General features: G+C 38.4%; 1 protein-coding gene across 1 annotated transcript; it reads left to right on the top strand.

The window, feature by feature from the left end:
* Positions 1–190: 190 nt before the first annotated feature.
* ptprna (protein tyrosine phosphatase receptor type Na) lies at positions 191–12784 on the top strand. The gene is made up of 22 exons (XM_016673398.1): positions 191–308; positions 591–708; positions 805–952; positions 1122–1317; positions 3109–3255; positions 3391–3516; positions 3658–3692; positions 3803–4053; positions 4183–4269; positions 4382–4461; positions 4624–4688; positions 6928–7137; positions 7607–7873; positions 7954–8101; positions 8295–8368; positions 8629–8706; positions 9093–9212; positions 9401–9567; positions 11121–11174; positions 11259–11323; positions 11758–11831; positions 11972–12784. The coding sequence occupies exons 1-22, from the start codon at positions 275–277 to the stop codon at positions 12041–12043; spliced, it is 2616 nt and encodes an 871-aa protein (XP_016528884.1). The 5' UTR covers positions 191–274; the 3' UTR covers positions 12044–12784.
* Positions 12785–12990: the final 206 nt, after the last annotated feature.

Below are 12990 nucleotides of genomic sequence, written 5' to 3'. Positions count from 1 at the left end.
GCCATTGGGCAAGAGGCAGGATAACATAGAGACACACAACCATGCGCTAAGAGCAAACTAAAGTATTTAAATAAAAAATGTTTTTAGACTATGGGAAGAAGCTGAAGTACCCTGAGAGAGCACAAGGAGAGCAAGGCGACTTGCCTTATGTCATAAGGTTTCCTTTTTTGAATGCATAATATGTGTGCGTATTCCAGATGGGTTGTTTGGTCAGTGTCGGAGCTCCAAGCAGGACCAGATCCAGTACCAGGTGACAGTTCCTGTTCTAAAGAGGATGCAGGAAGTCCTCAAACAGCTCATGCTGCAAGGTAAGACAGATCATAAAAAGCATCAATAGTTGGGGAATATTTAGAAAAGTACAACTGGTAAAAGTCAATTTTATGTTCAGTTAGGAGAGTAGTGTTTCATAAAGTCATCCCCCAATGTTTTTGAATGATGTTAGACATAAAACCTTTCATGATATAAAAAAAATAATAAAAATTATATAAATAAACATAGAAATTTTCCGCTGACATGCATCCATTTTTCACACACCCTCCTAAAGCGGATCTTTTATGGTCTTGCTTGATTTTGGTGTGCTTTGTGTGCAGGTCTGTCATGGCAAGATGACATCACCCAGTACATTTTATCAAAAGAACTGAAGAGAGTTCCCCATACCACTGCTCTCTCAAAGCCGATCTCCTCTTCAACCTCTTCTCATTCATCTCAGTGAGCACTTGTACTCAGATGCTTGATGAACAAGCTACAGTCATGCAGAGCAATGCCCATGTAACTTTTTGCCTGTGTTTCTGGACTGTTTAACAGCTCAAAACAGCACATCTCCCACCAACCCAACTCTAAGTCAGGGTCCACATCTTCTGGTAGTAAATATGTGGACTACATGTATGTTGAGCCTCCTCAGTCCCCACTGCGTATGCAAACAGCACCGTTGGACCCATACGCGTATTACCAGGTATATAAGCACGCTTGATATAAACCTGCCGAAGTTGACTGGTTTAATTTGAAGTCATAGTTTCACAGCAGTCAAACGTTTAAATCTAAACTCAAGCCAAGATCAATCCTCAATGGAGCTGATTCTAATTATAAGTAATAGTTTTTTTTTTAATCTTGATCAATCACAGCACAGATACCAAGACGAAGTGGAGAGATCTCTTCTGAATGGAGGAGGCGGATATGTTCGCCCCTCTTCAAGGTCTCAGGGCAGCCAGAGGGAACAAGAGCGGGACCGGCAGCTACTGCAGGAAGTTCTGTCTCTATACCTGGCGTCTGCGCAGCCGTCTTATCGGCATAGAGGGTCTGCTCCCATACCTCCTGCAGGTAAATCCATATTCATCTTAGTTATTGTTTTATATTATTGTCGCTTGGCTAGGTCCAAGAGATCTTGGATTCTTGACTTGGAAATTATGTTCATTGTATTATAAATCATTGATTTTGAAAAAAAAAGAAAAAAAGAACATATTTACATAGCTCTAGTCTTGTTAGATATTTTGCAAAATAATATCAAAATATCCATATTATATCCATATGATTGTTGTTCGTACTATATTTAATATTAGTTTTTTTTGAGAAGGCACTGAATATGTGCTACAAGTTTCTGGGAACTTGTAAGTGTAGTCTATAGGAGTCATTTTGAACCGAGCAGGTGTGTTGTGTGTGTGTGTGTGTGTGTGTGTGTGTGTGCGTGTGCGCGTGTGTGTGTGTATGCGTGTGTGTGTGTGTGTGGGAGAGAATAACTTTTTTGGGTTTTTTTAGACTGAGCGCAAGCTTAGTAACTGTGCAATCGCTTAACATCCACTAAAATCTAAACTCATTATGAAGGAACAATCAAATATATGTTTTATATATTAGATGTTAATTTATTTTAGTAACTCAATTTAAAAAGTGAAACACATTACTTAAGTCTTTATTTATTGTAATTATGATAATTTTATGCTTACGGTTAATGGAAATATGACGTTTTAAATCAGAATATCACATCAGAACAATATAAAGAAAAGCTTTTTGATTAAGAAATGTGGGTATAATGAAAAGCATGTTTGAAGATTGTTAATTATAAAACGCAAGGAGCCTCATCAGAATGCATAATCTCACTAATTTATTGAAAATTGCAGTACATTTATATTTTACTTAAGGATTTATTTTGTGATCTTTTAAATCTTCAGTAATAGTTTGTTTACTGAAAATGAACTACTGTGATTCCAGCCCTTTCAACATTTTAGGAGAGCAGTACTGTTTTTTTTTTTACTTTTTATTATTACTTCTTAGGCCACTTTCATCTGGCATGAATTATTTAGACCTAAAGGAACCTTTTAACTCAAAATGATGAATCTGTTGTGAAGGCACAGGATTAAAAAAACGCTGGGGAAAAAAACAAGTTTTAGATTCAGTCTTTCTGTTTACAACAGCCAATCAGAAACAATATTTTCCTTTTTCTTTAGTTGAATATGGAAAATTTTTAAAGTCAGACAAGGGAGGAGTAAATTAGCACCAATAATTTACAGCACTATAGATTGATTAAATGAATTTAGTACGTGCAGATCTTTTACAATTCTCATTTTTCCCTGTTTATTAGATATATGACTTTTAGAAAGTACGCTCACTCAGCTGTATAATTAGATATGGCACGTTTTTCTTTTGTGTTTCAAGTTCCTAGTTAATAGCCCTCTTCCAGTTTTTGTAAGACCAAATATGCAATTTAATGTCAGTCAAACTGTGTTTTGATTGGCATTTCTGTAAATACAAAACACTTAAAAGAATTTGGTTACTGTCAGCACACTGCAAGTGACAGCGTCAAACTAAAAACTTTGAATGGGTGTTTTATGACGCATTTCTTAAGTTCTATTTAAAGAATAACAGCTATTTGTTTTCTAGATGGAACAGCAGAAACATGTTCGTATTAAAATGGTCAGGTATAAAAACTGATCTATAAAGAGGGGAAAAGCCAGAGTCTTTAAGATTTTAATAAGCAATTAAAATCTAACAGATCATTACTGTAGGTAACACTGTTGTTGGTGGAATTATGTTATGATTGACTATTCATGCTAAAATATCAAATAAATCACAAATACACACAATTCATTCATGACAACTTTCTGTTTTTATGTGCAGGTTTGCCTTATTATGAAGATTTAGAGATACCAGTGGACTATGTGGAAGACTACACTCTAGAGGAGAGGCTTGGTACTGCAGGAAGACAACCAAACATTCAGAATAAGAAAGCTCCGCAGGAGTCTGCTCCCCTGGTTGCAAATAATGGTGAACAAAAGGGCTTACAATTGCAGATTTATTTATTTATTTATTTATTTTTTTTTTTTGTAGTGTAATACCTCTAAGTAAAATCTAGCACAGTCTGCTTGCTAGCTACGTAAATGCACTGCTCTTCCATGCTAGATGGCTTGCTCCAGAGGATGTCAGGTGTCTTGCAGAAGTACAACATTGATCCCAGGGAACTCAGTCAGGAGCAACTCTACAAGCTGGCTCTCATACTGCAGCTGCTGCAAGGGCAGGACAAGACAGGTACAGCATGAAATATTTACTGTACTTCTCTCGAGTTCTGCTCCTCTTTTAAAATAAAGTAAAAGGTTCATTTTTGGGAGGCAAGCTGTATCGTGTTTTAATGAGTTAGTCTGAAACTGAGCTTTGTCTCTCTAAAAACAGACCCAAATGAGAAGGATCTCATCGCTCTTAAAGAGGTATGTCAACCGTCATATTTAGCTGTTTAGCAGTAAACGGAACATGTTTTACACTGTTCAGCTAGATAGACTATCTGGACTGATAGACTGGTCTCCTATCGCCTTTTTAGATGCAGTTGTTACAAAAAGAAAGTGTGTCCAAACCAGATAAGGCTGCTCCTGTTCCTGGTCCACGTGATGCTCCTGCTGCCTCCTCTGCTATAGTCCCTGATAAAGCTCTACCTAAGAGTCCCAGCATCCCCACATCTGCCTCCAAGCCTCCACAGGCTGCTCCTGCTGAAGTTGAGAAAAGCTTTAAAGAGCCCTTAGTAGAGGGTATGGAAGGCAAAGAGCAGTATGGGTACATTGTCACCAACCAAAGGTCAGCATTTGGGTTTATATCTATGTACACTTATTATTTATAATCATTTGTAGAACAAAATGGAGAACAGCTAATGTGTTAAACAAGAATACGGTACTTTAACTGGGAACTCTTTTTTTTTTTCTGCAGTCCCCTTAGTCTGTATGATGGAGTGAAGCTTTTGCAACTTCTGGCTGAAAAAATACACCTGACAACCAGCAGCTTCATCAACATTAGGTAAGGGTGAAACAGAGTCACCATGCCAGAGGGCAACTATGTTACTTTTTCATGAGACTTCAACATGCATGCTGTTTTTTTTTGGGTTGGGGGGGCTGTTGTGCGTCACCAGTGTGGTGGGTCAGGCGCTGACTTTCCGCATCCGCCAGAATGAACACAACATGACGGCTGCAGAGGTGGCTGCCAAAGCCGGTGAGATGCACACATTCGCTCTAACACTTATGATGCATAGCCACACATACACATGGGCATTGTGCGTGGGCACTTTATTCAGTCACATTTGCAGTTTTGTACTTTTCTCCAGTCTTGTTTTTGTTTTGTTTTTTGTTTGAGATGCTTTTTCCACCTCAACAGAATCTGAGAAGAACTTTCTGGAGTCTGAGACTGGCCTGAAAATCGTCCAGACTGGTGTAGGAGAGGTAATTCAAACAGATGGTTAAAGAGACTGACAGAAAGTCAAACTACTTTTGACTGTTTGTTATTTTGATTCATCTTTTCATTTATTTTTGTGATCACTTTAATTATTTCTAGCTATTAATGCAAAAAAAAAAAAAAAGTAAGGGCTGGCAACCCCTTTGTGTATCCACTTAGACTTTGTACACAAGCTGCATCTTATAACTCGTTTTTGTAAGTGGAGACCCAAGTTTCATTAGAGCGGAAGGCGAAATATAATAACACAATTTAAACCAATTGTCTACCTGATTTGCCTATTGTTGTACAAAATGGTAGGACTGCATCACAGAAAGCAAAAAAAAAAAGTGTTTATTTTAATGAGCAGGTTAAGAACTTTTCAGTGTCGCTGAGGAAGTGACTTTAAACTTAGGAATTAATAGCCATAGCAACCGTGCCACGATGACTCATACACTGCCACTGTTTGTAGGAAGTAAAAGTCTGTGAAAGGCGAAAGCAGCATCACCCTGTTATTAACAAGAACAACTGTGATTGTGGGGATTGAATTTGGAAAGCATCAGCTCCTTCCTTGAAAAGTATTCCACGTGCATTGTATACCTTAATATACATTAGGTTACATTAAGATACATAAAACATTCAATCTCAAAAATGATCTAAACCAATCTGAAAGCATGGTTTTATCTTCCTTTCTAGAAAGCTTTGCATATTGAAATAAAAAGAAGGCCAAGATTATTTATTCCCTGCATTCAAAATTCATTAAAAATCAGCACAATATTTGACGCAGGTTGCAAATGTAAATAATAACAGATAGAAGACAATTAATCTAATCAAGAATCAAATGTGATAAGAATCAAGCAATAGTTAACCACTACGAAGAAAGAAGAGAAAGCGCGAAACAAATGTTTGCAGCAAATCAAAACAAAAATACTTCTAATCCATACACTACTCTTAGTTTGAAAGACAGACAGTGTGCTTTGCATGAGGTTCGACCTTCTGTTTTAACTCTTTTTGTCGGGTGTCTTTCATGACAGTTAAATCTTAGGACTGAAATTATAATACATATTTTTGATTTAGGAACCTAGTATCAATTTTGATTGCTTAAAGCCATATTATTTAGTTCTCAACTAAACCTTGCTACACAACAAACACCAGCAGTGCATGTATTTTACCTTCAAGGACTGTTTTCCATCCCCCACTACCTTTAAAGCTGTAATGCTGTGAGTCATTTTTTTTTTCTCCTGTGTGTGTGTGTGTGTGTGTGCATAAATCTGCAGCCAGAGCTAGTAAGTCAAGCGACACTTTCAGAAAGCCAGTACTTCACTTGTTGCCATGGCATTTAAACTCCTCCACCTCCCACCCCTTACTCCCAGATCCCAGGTGCTATGGCAACTGTCATACAAGCATCGGTGACCTCAGTATCTGCCATTCACACAATGAGCGTCCTCCACATCTCCTACTTTTTGCATGAAAAATTAATGACAAATTAAGCATAGATGATTTGCAAAACAAGATAAGCTACTTTTCCTGCCATATTATGTATTTCATCTTTTAAATCAATTTTTGCTAAAAGTGAAGTTATAAATAAGAAAAGCACTGATAATATTAAGAAAGGCGTTTTTATTCACGTTTTATATGCAACTAATCTATCGAAATTAAGCTCGACCGCAGATTTTCTTAATGCAGATTGCACGTCAAATTAATTTTAAGTCTTTTGCATTACTTTGGAAAATTATGTTTTTTTTCATTGAGATTAATAATTTGTACATAAATGTAAAATCACAGGCTTTTAAAACTGTAACTGTTCCTTCTGTCTATGTAGGTTGCATATTACAAACTGTTTTACAAACAGGTGGGATGGCATTGCTTGGATAGCGTTGATGTGCAGAGCGACCCGTGGGATGGTTGGTTGGTCTTTATGGAGACCTCAGCTGTCTTTTTACTAGATTTATAGAGCACAGCACTCTGACCTTTCAGACATCTGTCTGTGAAACTCAACCTCGTTGCTCGATGAGCACACACAGCTGCCTTGTGCTGTTACAGAGAATCAAATCAATTGTGGAAACAACATTAGGCGACCTTTAAGTCAGAGTCATGACATAGCACAGATTCTGAAGCAGCTTGACAACTGAAGTTCAAGACAAGAAATGCAGTAACACTTATTTGATAATACTAAGTTTTCTTTAAAGTTGTACACTCTAATTTTTGCTACTTCTTTTTCTTTCTTTTTTTTTTCTTTTTTTTTCCCAGAGAACAAATGCACGAGGTCTCCCTCAGGTAATTAGGATCCCTCCAGGATCCAGTGGTACAGTCATCACCCTCGTTTCCATGGCAGTGGTCGGAGGTGTGCTCGTACTGGCAATGGGCATAGCTTGTTTCAGGCACTATGGCCATCAAGTAGCCAATGGTAAACTCGGCTTGGGGCCAGAAGGAGGAGCAGAAACACACTTTGACTACCAGGTGAGACTACAGAGAAAGTGTAAACCTAGCAGGGGTATTTTACAAATTTAAAATAGAGCATAGTAAATGTAGCTTTTGTTTTCTTTAACTGTCAGATTTTTTTCAGAATTTTATTCTATATTGCTTAAGACTTGACTCTCTGGTGTAGATAATTTTGAGGACTAGCAACTTTTCTTGTGTTCTATGCTGTGTTTTCTAAAGCACAAATTATGCAGCATTCTATCTAATTCACCAGACTCAGAAGGAGTAGAAATGACCATGAAACCTTCAGAAAAACTGATGAGGACTTTTTTTAAAAAAATGGAAAGACAGTCTCCTCCTTCCTATCGCCTTTGGGAGCAAAATTGAGAAATTGGGGATATCGCTAAAGTTTGACACATAATTCTAACATGCGTTTTATTGTGTAAAGCCTGTACAGCATCGTTAGCTCAATGCATTAAACACACATGCATTTTATCACTTTGTTTAGGAGCTCTGTCGGCAGCACATGGCCTCCAAATCTTCCCTCTGCCGTCAAGATTGTGTTGGAGGGGTGACCAGTGGGATGGCGGGGCCTGCAACAGGAGCCGGAGCCGGCGGTCGGAGGGGCACAGACACGTCCCGTGTCAGCAGCGTGTCGTCCCAGTTCAGCGACGGGCCGCAGCACAGCCCGTCCTCCACTCACAGCTCTACCCCGTCCTGGAGCGAAGAGCCAGCTCAGTCTAATATGGACATCTCCACGGGCCACATGATACTGGTGAGGGAACAACAGAGCACAGAAAGCGTAACGGAAAAGGACGTCCAGGTGTGAATATTGATTTCTCTTGTGTCGGCCAGGCATACATGGAGGATCACCTGCGTAACAAGGACCGGCTGCAGAAGGAGTGGGAGGCTCTGTGCTCCTATCAGGCTGAGCCCTGCTCTGTGTCTGTGGCCCAGGAGGCTTCCAACATGGACCGAAATCGTCACGCTGAAGCCCTCCCCTGTTAGTCGCCAATCAGTCCTTCTTTCTGTTCATTTCTGACACTGAGTTTGCCCTGCGGAGCGAGTGCTGATGTAAAAAGTGAAAAGGAGGCGGGACCATTCATTTTGGGCTTGTTTTTTTTCCCCCTCTTTACTACAAATATTTTAAACACCGGTTGACTGGAGACTCTTTACAAGCACTGTTTCTTTTTCAGATGATCACTCTCGTGTGAAGTTGAAGCAAGAAGTTAACCCCAATAAACAGGATTACATCAACGCCAGTTTTATTGTAAGAAATCACTGATACAATGACCAATATTGCCTATATGATCTCACCAAAAAGTCAGATTTTATCTTCCACTTATTAAATGTGAAGATTTTATAAGAACCATTATCTAAATTAAGAGAATAAATAATAAAGAAAAGACAAACACTTAACATATACAAATTGAAATGGGAAACCTTGTTTGTGTTTCACAGTTTTCACCCCCTCGCCTAATTTTCTTTCCTGTCAACAGAAGATCTGCATGACTCTTGTTTCTCTTTTAGTTTGATCATGACCCTCGCCAACCAGCCTATATAGCCACACAGGGACCTTTGCCCCACACTGTTGCTGATTTCTGGCAGGTCAGTTAGCCTTTTTATTCGTTTTTGTGCTCCCATCCTTTGTTCTTCAAAGAAACTGTGGTGTAGGGTTGGAACAACTTATATAAGACAGTATAATGTACTACAAAATGTAATAAAACTATGGTGCACTTCAAAGGAATTTGTAGTTCTTGAAGAAGAACATTAATGAGAGAAGCAATCAAGTTTCATGTTAACTCTAGAGAAATTGTAGGGACAAATGGCTCAGGTGCCAGAATGCATCATTTGTCATTAACTGGACAAATCTGACTAGAAAAATAGATCTCAAGATATGATCGTAACGTTTCAATATGTGGTTCAACAGAAAACGGGACATTTCTCATTTCTTACTTCTCTGTGACAATCAAAGTGGTCTCTTTGAAATGCAGATGGTTTGGGAGAACGGCTGCACAGTGATTGTGATGATGACTGCTCTGGTGGAAGATGGGGAGAAGCAGTGCGAACGATATTGGCCTGATGAAGGTTCTTCTCTCTACCACATCTATGAGGTTTGTTTTCAGCTGCAACCCTTAAGTAGATGATGGGGAATCACAAATAAATGTAAGAGAAAGCGTTACCCTATTTTTGTAACATGAATATCTAGGGTGGTTTTTGTAAAATTACAAGTTTTTGTAAGCAAGACCTTTTAAACCCTTCCCCTGTATTTTTATCCTGCTTTTGTCTTTTTCTCACCCAGGTGAATCTGGTATCGGAGCATATCTGGTGTAAGGACTTCCTGGTGCGCAGCTTCTACTTGAAGAATGTTCAGACGCAGGAGACGAGGACATTGACGCAGTTTCACTTGCTGAGCTGGCCGGGTGACGGCATTCCCACCTCTACAAGACCGCTGCTCGACTTTCGCAGGTACAGAAACTGCACAGTCCACAGGAACAGCTCGTATGTCATATGAACATTACACATAATTCAGTCGTTTCTATAAATAAAAAAAGGATGCAGTTTGTTGAATGACATTTTTAAGCACTTTTAAAGACTTTCGAGTCCATGTTTTTCTTTCTTCTCGTACCTTTCCAACCATTGACCGCTGTAATATAATAAGGCATTCTTGCTTTTTATTTCATACCACATCCATCCCCCCATCAATCACCCCGGTTCCCTGCCCTTCTTTCCCAGTATGCAGGTTGATAGGTTTGTATTTTAACATCTCCCAGTGTCATTTTTGTGGTTTGCAGCTAGTACTCTGGCTCCAGTTGCATAGTCACAAAAATGAGCATTGGCAGGTGTGACTGGCTGCTGCAGGCTTCTCCTTCTCCTCTTGTCCTATCCCCACATCCTCATGTCAAACTTGCAACCTTTATATGCCCTGTCAGTGTGTCTCTCGCCCCAAATCTGGTCCTATAACGAATATTTCCATAATTCTTCTGCTTCCATAAAGTTTATTGTCATTCATTTTAGAAGTAACCACATGAGCCTGTAACTGCTTAAGCCTCAATGTTTACAATGCCTTGCAAAAGTTCTTCTACCTATTAGTTTTTTTTGGCATTGTGACACCTTTCAACCACAATTTTGATCATGTGTGAGTCCACCAAAACTGAGAGTAGCCAAAAGGTATAATGTTACTATGGGGGAACTGCTGAGTTCCGCAGCATAGGTCGGCATGGCAACTCTTTGTCTTGCACTCCATAAGGGTAGCTTTTATAGAAGAGTGTCCAAAAACAAAAAAACATTAGAAATACAGTTTAAGACTTGGCCAAGCCATGTATTGGATAAAGTATCAAATGAGACTAAGATGTATCTTTTTCAGAATTCTTAATGGTGTTAAAAACAAGAGAAACTCTGTTTCTGACTTTAACAGTTGTTAACCTGTTTTAAAGTGCTGTATAAGTAAATTTGACATTGACATGACATTAACAGATTTGAGACTGGGGAGAAGCTTAGTCTTCCAACAGGACAAAACTCTGAAACATGTAACCAGAGATACAGAAATGGTTTGGGTCAAACTACTTTTATTTGTTAGAATGGCACAGTAAAACTCCAGAGGTAAATCCAACTGATAAACTGTGCCAAGAATTGAAAATTGAATCTTTACAGATGTTCTCTGTTCAGTCTGACTGAACCTTGAGTCTCCAAAGTTGCAACAGTGAAAGAAATATGAAAAAGATAAATAAATTCAGCTGCCATCACAGTGAATTGTGGTTTTACAAAATGTTATTAAATGTGTTATTATTAGTGTTGTATCACAAAATGTTCCAGTAAAACTGGAATTGTGACAAAATGTGGGTATGAATACTTTTGCAAGGCACACGTTGTATGCCTTCAATATTTCTAGCATATTGAAAATTGTGCTATGCATTTCTCAATTTAAAAAAAAATCATATTATGAAGTTTGTGATTTATAATCAAGAATTTTTGTTCCTTTTTTCTTTCTTTCTTCACTGTCCATTGGTTGTTCTTTTCAGAAAGGTGAATAAATGCTACCGAGGTCGATCCTGCCCCATAATTGTTCACTGCAGGTAAAAAAAAGATACATGTGGCAAGAATGTTCTCAGTTTAGGTAAGCTTTACTAAATATATGTATTTTGGGGGGGTTTCTGCAGCGATGGGACTAGTAGGGCTGGCACGTACATCCTCATTGACATGGTACTGAATCGCATGGCTAAGGGTGAGTCACTCACACACGCACACAATTTGGAAAATTTTAAGAACATTTTCAAAGATCCAGTCTATCTATCTATAGATATATAGATATGTATCTATATATCTATAGATATCTATCTATCTATAGAGATAGATAGATAGATAGATAGATAGATAGATAGATAGATAGATAGATAGATAGATAGATAGATAGATAGATAGATAGATAGATAGATATCCATTAGATGCTGAGCTAGATTATGGCTTTCAGCTAATGAAAACCCCAAATTCAGAAAATGGGAATATCACATTAGATCAATGAAAAGAGCCTTATATATGCTCAAATATTATCTATTGATATAAATTTTGTTTGGCCACAGAATGGAAGCAATTACTTTCAATTACTGGTATCAGTACCATCATAATATTTTTTTTTTTTTACCTGTTTGTCTTCATTAGGAGTGAAAGAGATTGACATCGCAGCCACACTGGAGCACATCAGAGACCAGAGGCCTGGACTGGTTCGCACCAAGGTACCAGCTCCTTTTTTCTGGTTGTGTGTGAAGTATTTCAGCTTAACTTTTCTGACTTATTTTTTTTATTATTTTTTTTGTATCTGGATGAAGTTCATCATAACCCAAATGTTTTCCTCTCCCTTGCGCCTCCTGATCAGGACCAGTTTGAGTTTGCATTGACAGCAGTTGCTGAGGAAGTGAACGCCATTTTGAAAGCCCTGCCGCAGTGAGACGCAGCAGCTGAGGAACAGGACCGCAACACATCCAGACACACCAAAATATGTGCTCCAAAGGAGATATTCACCATTCATCTAGGTTCATTATGCTAAGAAGAGTCTGCTCGGTCTTGCTGAAATATTGTCATTACAGCCTTGTTTCCCTGTTTCCTTTGTTGTTGTTTTTTTTAAGCTTTTTGGAGCTTAATGACATGACAAAAATGTGCTGACTGGTTTCTGGCTGGATGCAGATAGGACCATATTTATTCACAATTACAATACAAATCTAATATCTATCGTTGGTCCCTGATAAGTCCACCTTACTACAAAAGGATTCAGTCATCTGGTGTAAAATTAAAACAATTGTGCCTGTTTGAATACAGATGTAAGTTTTACACAACTTCTCCCATGAGTGAAGAAAGTATATGTGACCAAACAGTTGCAATATACCTCCATGTGACTATGATGTCATAAAATTGATCTCAGTGCCCGCTGACAAACTGACGTTTTTGCTGCATTGATAAGTAGACCAAAATTAAAACAACGTCTATTCCATCACTCTTACTGAGGCAAAGCAAGGTTAGCCTACTGTTGAGTTTAAATCTTTGGATGTGGTGTTTTGTGTCACAAGAAGTGTCAATGGTGTCAACATTTTCTTTCCCTTTCCTTTTTCTTTCGAGGCTTTGTCTTTGCCTTGCTGATGTAAATGTTCTCTCCCGGCTGTGCTTCTTTAAGCATCGGATGCCGTCCATTGCTGTCACCAAATATTTCTATTTCTGCACACGGCGTTGCTTTGTTTGCATTCTTTTACCATCTTAGTCAATGTGTGCCCTTGTGATTAATGTAAATAATTCATGCTGATGATTGTGTTTATTTCATGTAGCAGACAAACGGAAAATATCTATAAAAATGTATTTTTGACTTGACCTAAATAAATTTGTGATGTGATGCAGCAGAAAAAA

The sequence above is a fragment of the Poecilia formosa genome, unplaced genomic scaffold, assembly GCF_000485575.1.
Source record: "Poecilia formosa unplaced genomic scaffold, Poecilia_formosa-5.1.2 Scaffold76, whole genome shotgun sequence".
NCBI lineage: Eukaryota > Metazoa > Chordata > Actinopteri > Cyprinodontiformes > Poeciliidae > Poecilia > Poecilia formosa.
This window is presented reverse-complemented; position numbering and strand designations above follow the sequence as displayed.